We start from the raw sequence: 22,592 nt of genomic DNA, 5'->3' as shown, positions 1-22,592 counted from the left end.
TGCGCTGTTTCACACTCTCTCTGCGCGGGCGTGGGCGGCAGCTCTCTGGGTTCATGGGAGTTTACTGTCATCAGAAACCAAGGTCATCATTTATCTTCTTTCCGAAACACACAGTTTAAAGACATGCTGCCAGCCCGCGTGTAAGGTCAGGGCTTTCGAGCCATGCCCGCCTCTCCCAGGGAGCGTCGCTGAGCTGGGCTGTTTCCTGCGCGAGCCCGTCAGAGAACGCGGCACTCGGTCCAGGACACACCGTGCTTCCCCGCCCCGCTGCCAAGAGCCACAGACTCTCCCTCTGAAACTTCCTTGGACTCTGTCCCTTCCTCTCCGTTCCAGGCCTGTGATGACCTCACCCGCTGCTGCCACGTCTCCCCGCTCACGCCTGCAGCTGTCAGGCTCTGGTCTTCCTCCGGCCCATCTTCCCTCCCCACCTCAGCCAGATCAACAGTCTGTTAACAGAGCTGCCACGGTGCTATTTGGTTTAACAGGTTAAAATCCCTCCTGAGCTCACGGAAGGACCTAAGCCACCCAGTTGCACCCTCTGCATGCCTGGTCTTGTTCCTCTCCACCACGGGTCCTTTCCGCGGTCTCTGCCCAGACCCCATGCTCGGTCCCAGCTCAGGGCTCATGGTGTGTGGCAAGCAGCAGCTGCTCATCCACCGCCGGGCACCATCATTTCCATCCTAAGAGGGTCCATGCTTTTTGCACATCACAACATGCCAGTTCAGTAAAACAGTACATTCCTGAGCCTCCCTTGAACTGAGCCTAAGCAGTTTACGTCCAATGAGACATAAGCAGAAGTTTGCTAGAAATTTCTGGAAAAGATGCCATGCCTCCCCCCTTTTCTGTCTAAAATACAGATATGAGGCTTGAGCTGCAGCAGCCACTTTGGCATCAGCCGGGAACGGCCGCCACAAGGGCAGCAGCCTTGGTTCTGGCTGGCATCCTTAAATCGCTGCGTCGTAGCAGCACAGCACTGGCTCACTGCGTGGACATCTCAACATACAGGGGAATGAATCCAGGGCACTTCCGCCAGGAAACAGCAAGGCTTTCCATTACGTGTAGCTGAACGCAATCCTTATGCAAATATCCTATCCTCTCCTCATCCTTACACTCTTAGATTTCCTTTATAGTCAGCGTTCATCTCCCAGCGTACCAACTGACATGATCACCAAGATTCTGTCATCTATCACATTCTTCTCATTTTTTTTGGTTAATCCTCACCTGAGGACTTTTCCATTGATTTTTAGAGAGAATGGAAGGAAGGGAGACAGAGAGAAAAATCTGTAATAAAAGGGTAATATGCAAATCGACCGAACGACCCAACAGCAGAACGACCATCCGGATGACTTTCCAGACGACCACGCGATGACACGCACTGGCACCAGGCCAGCCAAGGTGGGTGCAATGTGATTCGTCAGGGGCCCCATCACCCCATGACCACCCCGCAGAGGGAGGCCCAGGCCAGTCAAGGTGGGTGCAATGTGATTCGTCAGGGGCCTATCACCCCATGACCACCCCGCAGAGGGAGGCCCAGGCCAGTCAAGGTGGGTGCAATGTGATTCGTCGGGGGCCCATCACCCCATGACCACCCCGCAGAGGGAGGCCCAGGCCAGTCAAGGTGGGTGCAATGTGATTCGTCGGGGGCCCATCACCCCATGACCACCCCGCAGAGGGAGGCCCAGGCCAGTCAAGGTCCAGCAGGGGCGGGGCCAGCTGCCGGGGGAAGGAATGCCCCGACAGGCCCTAATTGCCAGCCAGGCCCAGGCTGAGGGACACCACCCCCACCCCGCCCCCATGCACGCATTCTGTGCACCAGGCCTCTACTATAGATAAAAGAGAGACACAAATTGGCTGCCTCCTCCACGTGCCTGACCGGGCCAGGGATCAAACCTGCAACTGAGGCATGCGCCCTTCAGTCCACAGGCCAGTGCTCTATCCCCTGGGCAAAGCCGGTAGGTCCTGTTCTCCAAATGTCTGATCCTATACTATAAGCATCGTGTTTGTAACTACCAGGACTGAACTGATCTCTCTTTTAAAAGCCAAGCAGTGCACTGTTTCTGGAGTAGAACTAAACCATCACTGAGGGCCCAGGCCCACCTGGTAATTCAGCCTCCATGAGGCTGAGCCACAGGATCTAAGGACTAAGCCAAGTTTTACCCCAATTCTACAGACAACCAGTCAGACTCTGCCCTAGAGCAGTGATGGCGAACTTTTTGAGCTCGGCGAGTCAGCATTTTGAAAAACCCTAACTTAACTCTGTTGCCGTGTCACATATTGAAATTTTTGGATATTTGCAACCATAGTAAAACAAAGACTTATATTTTTGATATTTATTTTATATACTTAAATGCCATTTAACAAAGAAAAATCAACCAAAGAAAATGAGTTCACGTGTCACCTCTGACACGCGTGTCGTAGGTTCACCATCACTGCCCTAGAGGCTCTCTTCTCCCGGAAAACTGCCGCCGGCACTTGGGCCCTGTGTGTCCGTCAGTGGGTGGGTGCTGCGTTGTGTGCAGAGCTACACATAGTTAACAGAGCGGGTGTCTTTGGGGAGAAAGCTTCTTTTTCTCAGATGACTACTGACCTTTCTCCTCTTCGGTGGGAAGGTCAGCGTGGGGATTTTCCTCCTGCCTTTGGCCGAGCGTCAGAACTCTGACCACTACCCCGTCTGCAATAACAAACTAAAGCCTGGTTTCGGGAGAAGATTCCATTCACTCGACAGTGTGGGTGCAATTACACAACACTGAAATGGAATGCACTTCAGTGGAAACACAACGCTGTGCCTGCGTTTAGGAAGCAGCAGACCTGCAGGCCTCAGGAGAAACGGGTTTGTAAGAGCAAAGGCACGAGGCCAGGCACAAGCCTCCGTCCCCAGCCGGGCCGGTTCCACTCTCTGACCACCCGGCCTGCGCGCTGCCGCCGGCGTAGCCTCTCCCTCGCCGGGCGCTCAGAAGTTCTGTCTTCACGTGGAAATGACCTGGAGGTTGAAGGTAACTGCTGTGTAGCCTTGAAGTCGTTCGCTCACCTACTTGGGCCTTAGTAACGACCGGGCGGACCCCCCTGCACCTCGCTTTATTTACTCCCCGGGCCTCCCGCTGCACACACAGGCACGTGTGGGAAGAGCAGCTGCTGTCGGTGCCCCCGCCCTGACGGAGGGCTCCACACAGGAGCTGCCATTTAAAAGCTCCTCCAGGCTCTGTTTTGCTGAGTTATTCATCAAGACTGAAAGGAAAAGAGCAGTTTAGACCAGTGATGGCGAACCTTTTGAGCTCGGCGTGTCAGCATTTTGAAAAACCCTAACTTAACTCTGGTGCTGAGTCACATATAGAAATTTTTTGGTATGTGCAACCATAGGAAAACAAAGACATATTTTTCATATTTATTTTATATATTTAAATGCCATTTAACAAAGAAAAATCAACCAGAAAAATGAGTTCGTGTGTCACCTCTGACACACGTGTCATAGGTTCGCCATCACTGGTTTAGACTCCATCAGACAAAGAAAGACCTCCTTGCAGCTCACTAACCTGTTCTCAATCCTCTTATGACACAAGGAAATTAAATAAGACAGAGAATGCAGAAGGAATAACAGTTAATTACAAAACTACACTAGAGAGCGGAGTGGTGTGACTCGTGTTTTCTCACGGCATTAGCTTCACAACCACGTCCCACTCTCTATCTAGCTACCTCTTCTGTAGACACCTTCCCGGCTCAGAGCCCGACACTGACCTGGGAATCGAATTTATTCCACTAAAACGGGAAGGTCAAGTCCCTCTTCCCAAATAGCCTCTAGAAGGCCCTACACGCACCAGCTACTCAATAGAATCTGACTTCACACCCTCCGCCACCCTCTCCAAATTCTACAGGCTCCCCTACGTCAGAGGGGGGCAAACCCACAACTCGCTTTTCTTTCCAAGTCACGTGGGACTTTTAACTCAAAAATGGCAGGAAAGATACTGTAGTCACCGGTGGCCAGTCCGCCCGCGGCTCAGGGTGAACCGCTGGTTCCAGAGCCGCCTCCCGCAGGCTGCTCTGTCGTCGGTGCTGCCCAGACTCTCTGGGCCTATAACCTGTCCTCTCCAGACCGTAAGTGACATAATTTACATCATAAAACGTCACGTTCATATGCCTCATAAGCCAGAGACCTCCCTCTGGGCCTCGGAGGGTTCTGTGTCAGCTTTTACATGGGTTTTCCTTTAAGAGCAATTTTGGGAAGGACATTAACCATTTCAGTTCACTCTTTACTGTGAATTTCCAACCCCAGCAACGCGGTGAGAGAAAGGCAGCCCGGCACACAGGTCCATGACTTCACGTTCGCAAAGATGAGACGGAACCGTGCTTGCCAACTATTTTAATCACATCAAGAATTAAAACAGCAAAATCTTCAGTGACCACCAAGTAATGACCGAGTGAGGTTTACCCTTCTCCTGTCCCTCCAACACGCTGCCTGTTGGAGCCAAGCCCGGATGCCGCAGCGCCCCGAGGACTGGTGCAGCCGTACAGCGGGGACCCAGCGCACAAGACCCACCTGACTCTGCAATATCCGCACGAGATTGTCTTTAACGACATAATTGATGGGAACATATTTTATACGTGTGTGTAGCCCTGGCTCCTGCAACACGTGTTGTGTAAATGGCACCGGTCACTCTGCGCTTCGATGTCTCACCTGTGATGTGGAGACACAGAGCGGACTGACAGCAGCTGGCATCCGGGAGCCACAGCCACGTCTTGGAGAAGGGACATCAGACACACCTGGAGGGCACAGGACATCTGTGCAGCAATGCGGTCACGCCACAAGCAGGTGGTGGCATCCCAGCTGCTCACGTGGGTCAGAACTCCCCCACTGCTCGCACAGAGCACCCTGGGGGCTCACCGTGCGCGAGCCGGCACCTCGCGTGGTTCTAAAGCACAGTCTGTCACCAGAGCAAGGGGCCGTCTAGGAGCAGGGCCCGCGGAGGCGTGACAAGCGGAGGTAACGCAGGACCTGCCTGGCCCGTGAACCCTCCCCAAAGCCATGAGAGAATGAGGGCAGATGTGAACTGGACGATGACGGCGCAGTAAGCTGTGCTGTGTCAGCATTAGGCTTTTTAAAGGGCGGCCGCGGATGTGCGGATGTAGGAGGGTATCCCTTTTTGGGAGACACATGTCCATGTGTTTAGGGGGTCAAGTGTCAGAATGTCTGTAATTTACTCTCAAATGGTTAAAAACACATGAGCGTCGAGAGAGAAGCAGGTAAAGATGAAGCAAGTGTGGAGAAGTGCTAACAGGCGTGAAGTCCAGGTGGAGGGCCTGCGGATATCACTCTACCCGTCTTCCAGCTGTTCTGTCGATTTGACATTTTTAAAAATAAAAACTGGAGGACCGACAGAAGGAATCCTCGACCGTGCCAACCTGCTGAGGGCAGGTGAAGGGAACAGGCGTGGCCTCTGGCTTTGGCAAGAAACTAGCCAGCAGTGACCCCTTTGCGGGAGCATTTCGGGGGAACAGAGGGTAAACGCAGAACGGAGTGGGCTGGGCAGGAGGGCAGCAAAGGGGGCGATGCGGGCAAGCGGCTCCTCGAGGCTCCGCGGGGCTCTGCAGAGGAGAAAGGCCGGCGCCAGTGTCCCCGCAGAGCAGCGTGACGGCCGACGGTCCCGCAGGGGCCAGGACACTGGGCCCGCAGGAAGGAGTCTCCACAGAGGATGGCGGTGGTGACGACAGCCTGTAACCTGGAAGCAGCCGGCACTGCCAACGCCGTCACTCACTGAGCTCTCACAGCAGCTGGGCCCACGGGCAGAGACTCCCCGCCAGCAGCAGGTCAAGGCAGTGCGTTCCTGGGGGCCCTGGGCACTGATGCAGAGCGAACGGCGAGTCCTCCACGTGGCACAGAGCCGCCCAAGCCTGGGGTGAGCAGGGCGGGCAGAGCACCGCCACCAGGAAGGTCCAGGGGAGGTCACACACGGAAGGCCGTATGGGCCGTGGGGCTAACCGGAGGCTGCCGTGGGCAGGACACTGCCCTCCCTCCGCGGCTCAGGGACCTGGACGGAAGAAAGTCCGGCTCTAAGGTGAGAAGCGGCCTCGGTCAGAGCGAGAGGGACACGTGGTGTGCACGCAGCCATTAATTCCCGCATGGGAATCTTAATGTCTTAGTAGTTTACTATGTCCTAAAACACAGACCATTTACAAAGAAATCCAAACCAGATTAAAAAGGAAACGATCCTCCAAAGATTATACTTTCACACCCATGAAAGGCTCGTTTTCAAAAATGAGTCCCCCGGCCAGACACACAGCAGCATCAGAGGATTCCGGGCGCACAGCCGCAGGGAGCCCAGCCAGCACCACCGGCCCGTGCGCTGCCTGGTGGCGGGTGAGGACGCCAGCCTTTCTGAGCACAACCTGGCCACACGGGAAGGGAAGCCGGGCGCCTCTGGGGTGAGAATGAGGGCACTTCTTCCTGAGCTACTGCGGGAGCGACACGCCCGTGAACAGAGGAGACGCTCAGAGCTGCGCCTTTCCTGAAGGGACAGGCTCCCGAGGTCGCTCTCCATGTCTCTGTCAGAGCGAGCAGACGGTGTGAGCCCTTATTTTACGTCTATCAAGGTGGCCCTCACATGTCTAGTGAGCTCTGTATGCAGCTCACTGAAAACGCACAGCTCTCTAGAGCAGGGTCCTCAAACTGCGGCCCGCTGAAAACATTGATCCGGCCCGCCGAAAACATTGATCCGGCCCGCCGAAAACATTGATCCGGCCCGCTAGGTGTTTTTGCCGCCGCTGTGTGCATAGGAATTTGTTCATAGGTTTTTTTTAAACTATAGTCCGGCCCTCCAACGGTCTGAGGGACAGGGAACTGGCCCCCTGTTTAAAAGTTTCAGGACCCCTGACATAGAGTCTTACATGTACAGTAAACATCTAAGACGTGTCCCTGAGACTAAATTTCATTGCGCTTTATCTGGAACCCTGATGTGCTGTGTAGTTGTATTTGATGGTTTCACCAGGACCATCAGGAAGAGAGGCCTGGTCAGCCCCCGGGCTCACTCTCGCCCTCCTCAGCCCAGGGGCCTCCTGCACGGGCACCGCGCCCGGGCCTGCGGCGGTGCTGCCCACCGCTGTCCCTGGAGCCCAGCATGGTGTGTGAGAAGCAGGGTCAGTGGCACACTCTCTCCGCACAGCACCCCTGGCACAGGGGGAAACGGTCCTCTTCCGTGAAGAGCCAGCCGAAGTAATCTCCCCTTCACGCGATTTTTCTGGTGCTTTTTCTATTCCTGTGGGACTTTGGTTTTGGAGTACGGACGTCTGTCTTATTTTTCCTTCTCGAGTATAATAAGCAAACACACTCGCCTTACCATCTTTGGATAGTCCTAAAGTGCTTCAGTGTGACGTGTTTTATTTAATACCTAGCCCCAGAGAACAAAATGCAGCATAATGTTATCAATATCCAATTCCTCAGTGTCACAGACTGACTACACACAGGCTCCCAAGGTTTGGTGCACAGTCACACCACCATTCACGGAACGCGGGTTGCTGCTCTAGGTCCCAACCCCACTTGCAAGCCCCGCTCACAGCCTCTTACTCGGCACACACCCCAGAGAGGCCCGGCCACAAGTTTACAGCAGTTAAGACGCTGACTTTTCCAAGTTGACAAATAAAAGAGAATGAATTTTTCTATTTAAAATACAGTAATTTAAAAAGTAACTTCAAATCTTTTCATTTTTAAAAGGAGTATAGAATTTTAAAAATAGTATTTTGTCAAAATAGTGGGAAATGTTCAAAATTAATGCATGGATACATACCAACCAACTGAACCTTTTAAATTTCTTTTAGTTAATTCAGAGAATCACAGTTAAAGCAATCTTGTTCGTAAACCAAAAGGTCACCTTACCGTTGATGTTTATTGCTGGCAATACAATGGACATCTTCGGTCTGGTGGTCTTGTTATGGGTGGTCGCTGGTAGCAGCAGGTGATCCTGAGATTAACAGAGAACAACCTGTTAAATGTAACAATTGGCTTAGCTCAGGAACAGGCCATAGCCAGCGTGTCTAAGACCCCAGTGTTCAGTGGGATCATAAAAAATGGCAATTTTTAGTTGAATTTGGCCTAGAGTTATCTATCCAACAGAGTCATTTTCAAACTTTTTTTAAAGAAGAGAAACATTTCCCCCAAAAAGCTTCTGTTCCCAAATTAACACCACACATGAGAGCCGGAAGCAGGGCCGCGGCCTGGCCACGCTGCTCGGCCTCCTCTGTCCCTCTAAAGTGGCCACAGCTGCGCACATTCTCTGTGAGGTCCATATGGACTACAGATACATAGTTCTTGCTCTTAAAAAGCATACAGTTTAGTAGGAGAGTTTAAAAAATTAAGGACGCATGTCGAGCACAATTAAATGTAATCCTGCCAGCTTCTGACGATCCCCAGGTGGACTGGCAGCTGAGGGTTCTGGTTCCTAACCACACAGATACGGGAAGCAAGAGTAAGCCAGGAGTGTGACTTCTAAAGGTTAAAAGGTATGTACCTCTGTCGGTATTCCACAGTTGATTATGACCTACTAGAAGCCCCGAGCACCAGTGGGGTCCTTCGGCCTGACCTGCGGGGATTGGGCCGAAACCAGCAGTCCAACATCCCCCGAGGGATCCCAGATTGCAAGAGGGAGCAGGCCAGGCAGAGGGTCCCCACTGGTGCATGAATCCATGTACTGGGCCTCTAGTATGCATATAAGATCTTTGGTTAGCCGAAACCGGTTTGGCTCAGTGGATAGAGCGTCGGCCTGCGGACTGAGGGGTCCCAGATAAAAAAAAAAAAAAGATCTTTGGTTAATCTCTCCTGCCCTCCATCCTTCCCCTTCCCCTCTGAGATTCATCAGTCTGTTCCATGTTTCCATGCCTGTGCGTTAAGCGTCTGCTCACTGGTGGTCAGTGCATGTCATAGCTACCAGTCGAACAGTCCAATGGTCAGACGGTCGCTTAGGCATATAATATATATATATGTACACACACACACACACGAGCAGTGGCTCTCAACCTGTGGGTCGCAACCCCTGTGGGGGTCGAATGACCCTTTCACAGGGGTCGCATCAGACCATTGGAAAACACATATATTATTGAATATTGTTTTTGTGATTAGTCAGTATGCTTTAATTATGTTCAATCTGTAACAATGAAAATACATCCTGCATATCAGATATTTACATTACAATTCATAACAGTAGCAAAATTACAGTTATGAAGTAGCAACGAAAATAATTTTATGGTTAGGGGTCACCACAACATGAGGAACTGTATTAAAGGGTCGCGGCATTAGGAAGGTTGAGAACCACTGCATTAGAGGCCTGGTGCATGAAATTCGTGTACTGGAGGGGGGGGGGGCTCAGCCCGGCCTGCGCCCTCTCACAGTCTGGGAGCCCTCGGGGGATGTCCAACATATGGCTTAGGCCTGCTCCTAAACCGTCAGTCAGACATTCTTAGTGTGACTGGGAGCACACTGACCACCAGGGGTAATTCCTGCATTGAGCGTCTGCCCCCTGGTGGTCAGTGCACATCATAGCGACCGTTTGTTCTGCTGTTCGGTCAATTTGCATATTAGCCTTTTATTATATAGGACAGATGACTTGGATATTAACTACTGTTTTCAATAACTCCCTTTTCCTAGCAAAAACAGGAATTGTCACAGAACAGAAAAAAAGACAAAAATGTACATTCGTGTTTCCATTTGAGGGAGCAAGCTACCCCAAGACGAAGCAGAAGTGTGAATTTAACTCTGGCTTTCTTGTTCCTTTGTTCATCTGTCTCATCATTCACTCAACACACTCCTCTAAGAAAAGGCTCCTCAAAAAGCCAGTCGAGAGCAACAAAATTCAATGCCACTTAGTTCACAGTCAATGTGATTATGAAATGTAATTGCCACCAAAGCTAAGAAAAAGTCTAGAATGTGAACAAACTGAAGTTAATGTAATGTGAGCAGAACAACATAGAAAACACTTCTGGTAGCTGCCTGCTTTGTCGACCTCGGGCGACACCTCCCAGAGGACATGTTCTGTGAAGGGGGAGCAGTCCAGCGACCCTGAGAACCCCAGGCTGCAGAGAGAGTTTTTAAACACATTGTTAGACACAGAGATCACAAGTTTCTGGGAGGACGGTAACACATTATAGCCAAGAAAAAACCAAATTTGCTGATCTTCATGCCATTAAACTTACAAATACTATAATTAAAATGTTGCTTCAGGGTCCCCCAAAGTAAGGCCATGACAAAAATAAACACGTTTAGATGCCACTGGTCACGGGTGAAGGCCAGGCTCAGACCTCAGTCTGAGTTTCCTGCTGTGATCTGGATGCCGCCCTGAACTTTGTTTTTAAATCTCCTTTTCTGAACATAACATCTCCTACTTTCTCTCTTCACTGAATTTCAAACAAAGTAGTTACTTCTGCAGCAGAAAGCCAGAAGAACTTACGAAAAAGAAGAGTGACATACTGAATGCACAGACATCACAGTTCCCCTGCCTGCCTCTCATTATTAAAGGCTTGTGAACTGGGGAGAAAGCCTGCATCAAAGTGCTCATTCCTAAGAGGCCTCGCGGCAAGAACTGCAGGGGACTGAGCTGGTGTGCCACAAACTGCGATGGTGCTTATCTCACGGTAAAGTAGTTCATTCGCACGAATGCACACACACGTGTGCACACATGCACACACAGCCCCGGACAGTGCAGCTGTTGTATTGAATGCCCATGTTCACTTCCTCAAATGGAATGTTCTTTGCCACAACCATGACTCTTGAGTCCTTTTCCTCTCCACTATGTTCACCTTACTCCTTTCAGCGCCTCACTGAGCCCATCAGCGACATCTGCAGAAACAAAGGACTTGGTTTAACCTCTGCCCATTCGTTAAAGAGCTGGTGCGCACAGGGCCTGCCTGTACTCAGCACGCTCCGCAGAGCCTGTTCCTGCCAAAGCGTACAAGTCCCGGCTTCCATCCTGTTGGGGAAACTGCTCACTGTGACCGAACCTGCCATTTGTGTTCCAAGTTTAGTTGGGCACAAAGCTACCCAGAACCCCGACCACATTCCCAGCCTCCTCTGAGGCTGATTACAGGAGGCATCCTCCACCCACTTCTGCAGCTGAGAGGCAGGCACTACCGCTAGCGCGGGCAGCCCTCTCGGGCCACGAGAAGGGGCAGCGTGGCAGAAGGAACCACACATCCTGCCGATCGAAGCTGCCACAAGATCTCCGGAACCGACAATGAGAGAGGAGTAAAATTATAATCTGCCTAAGACACTATTATTTTGGATTTTCTGTTCCTCGTAGCTACATCTACAGCTAATTCTTAGTTGTATTAAAAATTTGCGAAACAACACTAAAGGTAGTTAGTCAAGAGGGGTTTCAATGAGGGTTCATCGGAGGCAGTTACTCTTTTTTAACTGCATAAAAAATTTTATTATTTAGCCTTCTTGATATACTCCCCCTCCCATTTTTACTTATTAAAGAACTTGCAGAGGAAATTAAATCCTGGAAAAGTGGAGATATCATTGGATGAATTTGAACGAAACTCTTAGCTTCCTATTAAGTCAGTTAAAATAATCCAGCTGCAATAAAGATGAAGCTACTTAAAAATAAAAAGGACAAGAGAAAAGAAGTTGCCATAGAGATAAATATGATGCATTCTGGCACTGTCACTCAGAACTATGTCACTCAGAAGGTGTTAAGACATCTTAGCAGATTCCGCAGAGCCGTGGCCGACTGAGGGCCAAGGCCTCTGCAGGGAGCGCCATGTGGACACAATCAAGGCCATCCCGCAGGCCCTGCAGCCAGAGAGGCGCCGTGGGAAACACCCACACATTCCACCAGGGGAATGGAGCATCAGCTTTCCAACATTAGGCAATGTTGTGCCTGAGAAAATATGCTATTTTCCTACAATTCTCCCAGTTCCCTCCTCCAGGCTTGCTGTTAGAAAAAGACAAACTGTTAGTGCATAACAGCATCCCCGGCCGTTTCCTCTCTTTTTGGAGACCAACTTACCAAAAGAACAGAACCGCATCTTGCTCAGCTGGAGGTTGGGAGGGGAACTCACGAGAAAACTGAGGTCCTAGGAAGTGCTGTAAGTGTGGGTTCCACGTCGGGTAGAGTAGAAAAGGGCCCCATTTAAGCTGACTTGCTAGAGTAAATGGCCCCTTTGCCCCAAAAACTCACTGACCGACGCCCGCAGCACACTGTTCAGCTCATGACTAGATTTGTGTTTTTTCCAAAACTATTGCTATTTGTATTTGTTAGTGTAATTGTGTAGTTTAATAAAATATTACATAAACTGCTAAAATACAGTGTGAAAAGACACCAAGATTTATAAAAGTGAACAGTTAAAATGTTTCTGTCATTGCAAGACTGGGAACCAAATCGTAGCCATGTGCACTTAGAGTGCCGTCCAAGCATTCAGTTCTTGTTCTAATTTAGAGTCATAATTAAACCTGGAAATTATGGTTAATGCATTAAGCATCGTTTTTGTAGGAAAAGCAATAAGAAACTCTTTGAGGAGGTATTAACCCTATACCACACTTGGCGAATGAATGCACATCCACATAATTAAACGAAACATGTGGACACTCTGACCCCGTACTTCCTAGGACTTTGTTCAATAGCACGAGCTCCTTGCAGTTGCAGGTGCCGTGAGCGACAATGCAGAGCCGCTTCCCAGGCTGGACAGAGTGATGCCGGGAGGAGGCAGGCCCCCGGAACTCGCTGCCAGTCATGCCCACTGGTGCCAGCAGCCAGCAGTCCAAAGAGCAGCTTCTGAGGGAAAAGCATCCAACAGTCACTACATGAGGACTGTCAGGCGGACTGTTCACGAGATACTTCATTTTAGAAATTCACTTTACTCGGGGCCTCGGGCAGGAGGTGAACTTCCTGAAGGTTAAGCTGCATCCTTGACATGGTTGCCAATGAACCGCAGGCAGGTGGGCAGGGAGGCTGCAGGGAGCTGAGTCAACAAGCTCCCTCAGGGAGAGGTCACAGGAAACGCTTCAAGGGAAAAGTCAAATACAGATATCAAAGAGAACTGCTTTACTTTTTGTTGGAAAAAATGGGGAAATGCTGGGTTGGAACAAAAAATAATTTTTTAAAGTTCTAGGCAGACACTGTAGGAATGGGGTAAACCTGCCCAAGAGAAGCCTCAGATGTCGTGTATGTGTGTACATGTGCATATGTGTGCACATGTGTGTACTGCTGTGTGCTTGGGGTGTGCTGTGTGAGAGTATGTTTTGTACAGGTGTGTGTGTGAGCAGCACAGCAGGGAGGGAAGGGGCGTGGGAGACACTGTTCTAGCTGACGGCTTCGTATCGGTGGCAGCACAGCTTTCTGAAGGTGAGAAGACAGGTCCTCCCTGACCTTATAGCATGATCCTTTTCTTTCCAAAGCAACTTTGATCTTTTTGTTTCACACAAAGAGACAGGGGGACTGTAAAATCTCCCTAACGTACGCGTTAGGAAGGGTTGGTCCTGACAAGGCGAACTACCAAGTGGAAGTAATACATCCTTTACATTTCTTTTAATATCCTGGTTAAAATGTCAGAGTAAATTAGTACAGAAATCAGTGGTTTCAAAAAGACTAAATAAAATAAAGGGATAACTATATCCCGGCATTAATTCATTAAAAGGAACACCAGCCCTGGCTGGTTTGGCTCAGTGGACAGAGTGTCGGCCTGTGGACCCAAAGTATCCTGGGTTCAATTCCGGTCAAGGGCACAGGCCCAGGTTGCAGGCATGTGGGAGGTGTGCACGAGGCAGCCAATCAATGATTCTCTCTCATCATTGATGTTTTTATCTCTCTCTCTCCCTCTCCCTTCCTCTCTGAAATCAGTAAAAATATAAAAAATGATGATAATAATAAAAGGAACACCAATCTGCCTCTTATATAAACATATGTTAATGAAATGCTTAAATTAAGAGATCAAACAGCACTACTGTGAAATAATACTAAAAATTTCAAATTTATTTTCTAGGCAAAACTTTTAAATTAAATATTTTTCAATAAAGTGTAATGATTTCTGAGGTAGGAATAGACGAGCTAAAAGGAATGAGTAAAATAATTTTCTTTCTCTGATAACTCACATAGCCTCTGCTTCTATCAAAGTTTTCATTTTTCAATTCTCAAATGTCAGCTTTAATTTTCAAAGTTTTACATTTTCCGAGGGAGCTGGAGACTGTGGTCCTGCACACACTTCGCAGCATACACATGCCTCAGGCAGTGCACAGGCCATGTCTCCGTGTGCCCTCACAAAGCAAAGGTTAGGAGATATTCTTTTAAGAAACTATTATTGTTTGCTTGCTTTAATCAAGGTGTTCTGATTTCATCTTGTTGCCAATGCTCTTAATCTTCTTTTTAAAATTATAAACAGAAATTACCAAAAAATTTACAGTTCTAAATAGTGTTTTTTGGTTTTTTTAATCATTTTTGTTTGTTTTTAATGTTTTTTTGTCTGTTTTTAATGTTTAGAGAGAGGACGGAAGAGGGAGAGAAAGAAACAGGGAGAGAGAAACATCACTGACCAGCCGCCTCCCACATGCCCCCTGACTGGAGATCAAGCCTGCAGGCCGGGCACATGTCTCAACTGGGAATCGAATCAGTAATCTCTTGGTTCCTGGGTCGATGCTCAACCACTGAGCCACACTGGCAGGGCTCTAATTAATATTTTATTCTTCCTACCACAGTTTGGTCTTCAGACTGCTTTTAATGCAATGCAATAATGTGGAGTTTAAATGCAAAAGATTATATTCTATTTACTGGCTTCTTACTGAAAATATTAACCCCCAGCTGGTAAGGCTCATAAAACGGCTAAGAGGCCTTTTTCTTGCCAACTGTTAGTTACTTATAAGCATAAGCTGAGTAGTACCCCCCCCCCCACACACACACACACACAGAACAGTGGCCATGCATTCTGCCAAATGCCTTCAGTTCAGGACGGGTGCCTGGCAGAAGTACTGAAGGAAGATGTTAAATATATAGGGAATGGGTTCAATAATTCTGTCTGATCTCACAGCACAAAATGTAGAAACTAGCAGAGAAAGATGCTCACACAGGAGAGAAGCAGAAGGTGTCCACACGGAACTCTATCTAAACGGCTCAAAACCACGAAGTAACTTTTACCCAGATGTTTTATGTAGATTAGCAAATAAAATCTACAAGAATTCCTTAAGTATTTAGCAAACTCTGTCACTTTCACACACTTAAGAAACTAGTGTTTAACGTTTTAAGCAGAGAAACCTGGCGAATTAAAGCACTAAGTCCATGACCACATCGTCTTGAAAAGGTGTTTCGGGACTCCACTCTCTGACACACGTATTTGCCTATTTCTAACTCCTGGTTGGAGGTCCCAGGCGAACGGTGACGCTGGGAGCTGGCACAGCAGGAGCAGCCATCGTGCTGAACGGAATCACGGGGAATGTTGAAGGAGAACGGCCAGAGCTACTTTAAATCGTTTATTACACTGGGTTACGAAGCATGTTAATTAGAAGCCTCAAATGGCCTTCAACCCTGAGCCAGGTTTCCAGGACGCTCAGCTGCAGGGAGTGCCTCGCGCCTATGTCTTGAAATAAAGGAGAAATGTCTCTTTAGTTTGATCCAACTTCAGTTCAATTTAATTCAAAGTACTTTATAAATGTACTATTTGCAGGACACCGTAAGGGATGAAGAGTACTCTTTAAAGCCCTCACTTTTTTGAAGTTATCTGGTAGATATACTTCTCCATAAACATACACCAGGAAGCGTGTTCTGTCCCCCCCGGTGCCCCAGGCCACCGCTGGCACAGGGAGCCCCTCCTCGGAAGGGAGGGCTTGGCCCAAACCCCTGGATTTGTGTAGTCCTGGGTCATCTTCATGACCAAAACTGAGTTATATTTAACATAAACTTAGAGATTATTTTTAGATTTCTCTAATATTTAATTAAAAATATGCCAGCCCATTCTGGTTTAGAAACATTTTAACTTCTCTTAAATTTCACAGCATAAAATCACTTCGTAGGGATATGTTAATTTGTGGCACTCTGCTGGTTTGCATATTTCTAGAAAACTTCTCTTAACCTCATCTTATTAACTGTGATGAGGTGGTGGTGTGGGTGTGGTGGGAGCGCCAGCCTGACGGAAGGTGCTTCCTCACATACAGGTGCATGACGCCACGTCACCCGCTGGGTCTGAATTCTTCCTCTAAAATTAAGGGGGCAAAAGTACATCCCTCTATCGCAAAATCTAAATTGGAAATACATATTTACTCAAGAATTTCAAAATGCTTTATACTTTGAAAGCAATAATGTAAGGGCAGCTTAAGCCAACCGCTGCAGCGACAGGGTGTCTGCTCACCTATAACCACCTCACTCCGCTTGCGGTGCCGCTGACCAGCGTCCTGGAACAGCAAGTCTGCAGGGGCTTTGAACGGAAGCCGAGGCCGCAGGGCTGAGCACTGGTGTCAGCTGGCTGTCTGCTGCAACCCCGCCTCACAGAAATAGCTTTTAGCAAAATAGAGCGTTGAAAACCACACTTAGACCCAGAAGCAAGAAACAGAAGCCAGGGCTCTAAGGCTGGGCTCAGCAGAACTGGGGGGCTCAGCTTTGGGAACTGACCCCCGAGCTCCGGCACCCGTGTGAATGAATAAAGGTGAACTTCCGAGTGCTTGGCGGTCTGCCTTCCTGTCTCGCGGCTACTCTGCCGTAACAATATTACTTGAAGCAAATTTTTATTCCCAACATAATGTTGTGAAACTTTACAAAAGTGAGATTAATTAATGATGCCAAAATAAATGGCCAAATTGTGAAAGGAACCTAATTCTGATTGTAGGTTCACTTCCTGTTCATCAGCTCCTGCTAGCTTTTCTCCAGAAGAAAGACTAACACACCATTCTCTGTATGAGAGAATTCATTAGCTTCATTACCAGTGAAACTTTAAATTTGAGTTGCTGGGATCACTAAGCTAAGTGAATCTAGAGCATGAGGTCTCATCTCAATAAAGAAGCAGAGAGAAAACATACACGAGTGAACAGTCGCCCAACACACAGCACTGACATGCGGCCGCGGACAGTCAGCCTAGGCCAGTGATGGCGAACCTTCTGAGCTGGGCGCGTCAGCATTTTGAAAAACCCTAACTTAACTCTGGTGCCGTGTCACATATAGACATTTTTTGATATTTGCAACCATAGTAAAACACAGACTTACATTTTTGATATTTATTTTATACTAGAGGCCTGATGCACAAAATTTGTGCAAGGGGCTCGGCCTTCGTAGCCACAGCAGCTTGCCTTGGCCCTCACATCCCGGGCTTCATCCCGAAGGTCGTCAGGAAGGTCATTCGGCTGTCCAGTCTAATTAGCATATTACGCTTTTATTATTATAGATATTTAAATGCCATTTAACAAAGAAAAATCAACCAAAAAAATGAGTTCGCGTGTCACCTCTGGCACGCGTGTCACAGGTTCGCCATCACTGGCCTAGGGATCGAGTCTGGCACTAGCAGCAGTGCTCTGATGCAGGCAGCAAGGGTGGTCCAGCACCTGTTTCTCTAAATGACTGAGTCCTTTGTCTTTTCAAAAAGGTAAGTAGTTTTTTAAAAGCCTAGATGTCAGCACACAACAGCCTCTTTCAGAATGCTTAACCATGGCCGGGGAAGTGGGGTTTCCTTCTACTCACTCCAAACCATGTGAGCAGGAATTGTTTCCTTACTTATGTTTTACAGGCAATTAAATGATCTTTTGGGGGGGTTGGGGGGAAATTACTAAGTAATAAAATGATCACAGTGCCCGACTGGTGTAGCTCTATGGTTGAGAGCTGAGCCAGGAACCAAGAGGCCACCAGTTCGATTCCTGGGTAGGGGGCATGCCCAGGTTGGGGGCTTGATCCCCTGTGGGGGCGCATGGAGGAGGCAGCTGATCGGGGATCAACGTTTCTCTCTCTCTATCCCTCCTCTCTCTCTAAAAAATCAATAAAATACATATTTTTTAAATTATCACAGATATATGGACAATCCCACTACAGAGCCCAACTCACAAGCGGAGTGCAGACCTATCTAAGCACCCAGATGTTCTCAGCCATCCAGCACACATCCTCCTGGAAGCCTCGTCTCCTTTCTACACTTTTGTCCAAATCCCTGCCTCTGACTGACAGTCTCACAGTTACCTGCGGGAGCCTGGAGAATCCTTGGAAGTCAGAATGAAAGGGAGGTTTCTCTATCTGAAGATATCAGTCAAATGAAATTATAATATTGGTAAGACTGTATTTAAATGTTTATCCTCTACAGAAATATGCATAATCTACATTGCAGTGATGTAAAAACATATGTGTATCATTTTAAATAAACGAAACCCACACGTCCATTTCAATAATTTTGCTGAACTAGTGGGTTATGGGTAACTTCCTCCTGTTTATTTTTCAAATTTCTGAGCATTGAGATAGTCCTTTTAAAATTAAAAAACATTTAAAATTTCTCATAGTTATCTATCAATGGTTGAGACCGTTTGGTAAGAATTCTATATAAACATGAAAACCTCATAAAGACTATTTTTTTAATGTTGCCTTCAACAACCAAGCATTTATAAGCAATTCGGTAATCTGTAAAAGCTCGAAGCTCCAGCTTAAGAACTTGAAGATTAAGCCTCTTTTATACCATTTGTGTGGTTTAAGAAAGGAATTCCACTGAGTTCTAAAGCCACATCTACCCATTTCAGAATTTCCAATCAAGATCTGAATAGCTTTCATGAATTGCAAAAAGAATTTAAACTAAATTTATTTAATTCCAAAATGAGTTTTTAAAACCATTTCTTAAGAGCAAAAATCAAACACATACTCCTGATTCAGCTGTCTTTTTAAAAGGAACAAAAAAGGGATTTAAGTACTAATTATAGGCAAATGAATTCTATTGGATACCATGTTTTGATACAAGTTTGTAAGGTACGTTTATTACAAAAGCTTTTGCAACCATTTGTAAGAAAGGGGGAAATCACAAAGGGCTTAATTTTTGCATAAATTGGGACTTTAGAAAAATACTATAAGGCCCGATGCACAAAATTCATGTAAGGGGCTCAGCCCTCGCAGCCTTGGCTTCGTCCAGGTCGTCATCCGGATGGTCGTTCCGCTGTTCTGTCTAATTAGCATATTAGCTCTTTATTATATGGGACTGTAGCTCCTATTTGGCTTGATATAGTGTGAGAACAGGTAAAGAAACGCAAATACCAAACATCTTTAACTACAAAGGACATGCGTATTCTCTTAGTCAAAGACATGCCTGGGTGTTAGAAACAATTTATTTCCATCTGGCACAAAATTTGACAGCTTAAGAGCAAAAGGAACAAGCAAAAGATGATGGTTATATTATGTGTGGAACAGGTGTGTGTTTTTTATTGATTTCAGAGAGGAAGAGAGAGGGAGAGATAGAAACATAGATGAGAGAGAATCATTGATTAGCTGCTTCCTGCATGCCCCCTACTGGGGATCGAGCCAGCAAACTCAGGCATTTGCCCTTGACCACAATCGAACCCAGGACCCTTGAGTTCACAGGACAACTCTCTACCCACTGAGACAAACTGGCTAGGGCTGCGGAACAGATATTTTAAATCTTAGACAATTAACTGTGGTTGAAAACTAAGCAAGCAGGGACTTCCCTCACTGTCCATTTCACACTGTGAGCAGTTAGACGCTGCCAAGCGGTCTGAACGGATCAGGGCTCCTGGAACTCATCTGAATGAGACACGACCAGGAAACACAGAACGCTTGGGTGGGGGTGTCAAATGCAAACAGATGTCCTCCTATTAGGTAATATTTTGTTGTTTTAAAGACTCAAGCTTTTCAAGAAGTTCAGCAAAAGAATAAAGTTGTTTTGCCATATCATTTTTCAGGAGTTTACTTTGAAAATAGTTTCCTCTAAACCAATTTACAAATCTTGCTCCTCTCTATAGGTTAGAATGGACAAATATTCATACCCATTTGAGTAAGTCTGAGGTACATTTTCTAGATATAACTGCAGATGAAATACAAAAACAAAGGCGATTGAAACAGAATCATTGTGATATTCTTTCCCTGCCTCAAGTGAGGCAGATGAGGAAGACAGGAAAGCGAAAGAAATGCCAGGCAGCATTAGGCTCATGCTGGACACACAGTGGTACCACCTCAGAAAAAAGCCTCCTCCAAGTGACGTGACTTATTAAAGGGCAAGGGAGACGGATGGTCAGGCCCAATTAAAAGAAGGAATCATCATGTAATGACTACCTCTAGCCAGATCTGAAGCCATAATTTCATTTATAGCAAAGAATACATCCTTATGAAGACATGGCAAAAGGGGGAAGGTAGAATTATAAGGAAGTCTGATAATACACCTGACTCATACGGTCACCTAGTTTCAGAGGTTCTTATATTACGTGGAAAACATTTCAATGGGAAATACATTCTCATTTCTCACAAAGAATAAATTTAATCCCTCAGAATTTTCCCACAAACTCATTTAAGAAAATTATTTATTGCTTGATAGTGTTACTATAAGACAATTAAAAGATTAAGATCATAATTTATGTATACATGCAGCCTCCAAAATATTAAGAAGATTGAGACACAGACTGTGGGAATAGACGAAACTGTCAGTTGTGTACAGGAATGACCTCACTCCTACACCAATGCCTCTGAACAATAAAGGTTTGAGATGCGCAGGTCCACTTACATGTCTTTTTCAATATAACTGAAATATAATTTCTCTTCCTTGTGATTTTATTAGCATTTTTCTCTAGCTCACTTTTCTGTAAGAATACAGTAAATATTACTTACAACATGCAGAATATGTGTTCATCAACTGTGTTATTGGCAGGCTATTTGTTAAGTTTCTAGGGAGTCAAAAGTTATACAGGATTTTCAACGGTGCGAGGGGTCAGAGCACTGACCCTGGCGCTGTTCAGGAGTCAGCGCCATGTAACAAGACATCAAAAACACCTCCCCCACTGATGCTCTGTCCAGCTTTGTATCACATAACTTCCACAAATGATTCTAATACTAAAACAATAAAAGGTACTTCAGCTGGCCCAGTATCTTTATCATAGAAAAGATACAATTCTGAACAAAAACCATCAGACTGCATCACAAGTGAGAACTCTCTCCGCAGCATGAGGCGACCCCAAGGCAGTGACCGACCAGTAAGTGAAACCTGGAAAGGCCAAACTTGACAAATACCAACAGGAGAGCTTACTGCTGAGAAGAAAGCAGGCAGGAGGAAAAGCCCCATCACATTTAGTCTTTAGGGTTAAAGAATGATCCATATAACGTGAGAGGAAAACGCTAGTGAAGGAAACATCTTAAGAGACAAAAGGAGACCAGAAAGGCAGATCAACTGAGAAAAAAAAAGGTGTGCTGTACAGCATGAGAGCTTCAGCAGGGGCTAAGGAGGCACACAGAAGGAAAGCTGAGCTGGAAGATACCGAGAGGTAGAGGCTGTGCAAGCAACCATTTCACGGACTCCTCTCCATGCTAAGGGAGGGGCGATGTCCACTACTTTAGAACATCTCAGGTCTGTTCCTCTTTATATGCTCATTTTTCTTGTGTATCAGAAATGGAAAATAACAAAGGTACGGTCACAGCCCAACTGAGAAGGGAAACTAGGCATCTGAAAATTGAAGCTCAGATAGGCACACTTAGGGCACCATAAAATGCTAAAACCAGGTTCATTTCAATCTGCTAAACCGGAGGCATACAAATGACCTAGACACATCCATTTAAACTCCTATCCTTGCAAAAAGACAAAAATGATGGTGTAAAAGGAGCATTTTTGAGGTCTGAACAAAGTAACACATAGCACAATCTTAGGAAAAACTGCATTTAATCTTCTTTTAGTTTTTTTAGTAACCCCTGACCATTCAAGGTCACCAATATCATTAAAAAAAAAAAAAAAAAGCCCCTTGGCAACACTTACCTATAAAGCTGCTTTTTAAAACGACTGCCTGGCCCGAGCGGGTTTGGCTCAGCAGACAGAGCAATGGCCTGCCTGGAAGGTCCTGGCTGGACGCTGGTCAGGGCACAGCCCCAGGAGCCCGGGCTCCATCCCCAGTGGGGGGCGTGCAGGAGGCAGCCCACCAATGATTCTCTCATCACTGATGTTTCTATAGCTCCCTCTCCCTTTCCTCTCTGAAATCAATTTAAAAAATACATTAAAAACAAATAGAACGACTGTCTTTTCTCCTGGGCCAACCCTACGGCCTGGCACCAGATGGTTTGTCCCCATTTTCTCCCCCAAAGAAAAATCAACTGAAAATGACACCAAAAGAGATTGGGCATGAAGTCTTCCGGGCAGTGACGCGCTCCCAGCTGTGCCTGCACTTGGGGGACCGGGGTGGGGGGGAGGGGGGTCACTGGTCACCAGCCTCCCAGCAGAGCCGGCCGAGGGGCAGCGCGGCAGAGTCTAGAACAGATCCAGACGTTTCTGGGGATGACGTGGCGCAGGGTCTGGCGCGCACTCGGTATCATCCTCGTCCACCTCTGGGTACTTGACCATCTTGTAAATATTGTTTATCATTCATAATAACTATAAAAATGTGTTAAATAAATATAATTAAGATGGAAAGGGAATGCATGTCTTGTTAAAATTAACATAGCCAGTAAAATCCCTAAAGAAACAAGTGCACT

The 22,592-nt window shown here is 47.1% G+C and overlaps 1 protein-coding gene across 1 annotated transcript in view; it reads right to left on the bottom strand.

The window, feature by feature from the left end:
* Positions 1–22,592, bottom strand: part of ATF6 (activating transcription factor 6) — a 136,090-nt gene that overhangs the window by 8,170 nt on the left and 105,328 nt on the right. Inside the window, exon 15 of the mRNA XM_015563550.1 lies at positions 7,862–7,946. Within this exon, the coding sequence (XP_015419036.1) occupies positions 7,862–7,946 (85 nt within the window). The remainder of the gene's footprint in view (positions 1–7,861; positions 7,947–22,592) is intronic.

Source organism: Myotis davidii, unplaced genomic scaffold (genome assembly GCF_000327345.1).
Source record: "Myotis davidii unplaced genomic scaffold, ASM32734v1 scaffold1059, whole genome shotgun sequence".
NCBI classification, from domain to species: domain Eukaryota; kingdom Metazoa; phylum Chordata; class Mammalia; order Chiroptera; family Vespertilionidae; genus Myotis; species Myotis davidii.
Note: the sequence above shows the minus strand (reverse complement) of the source record. Positions and strands in the feature narration are given on the sequence as shown.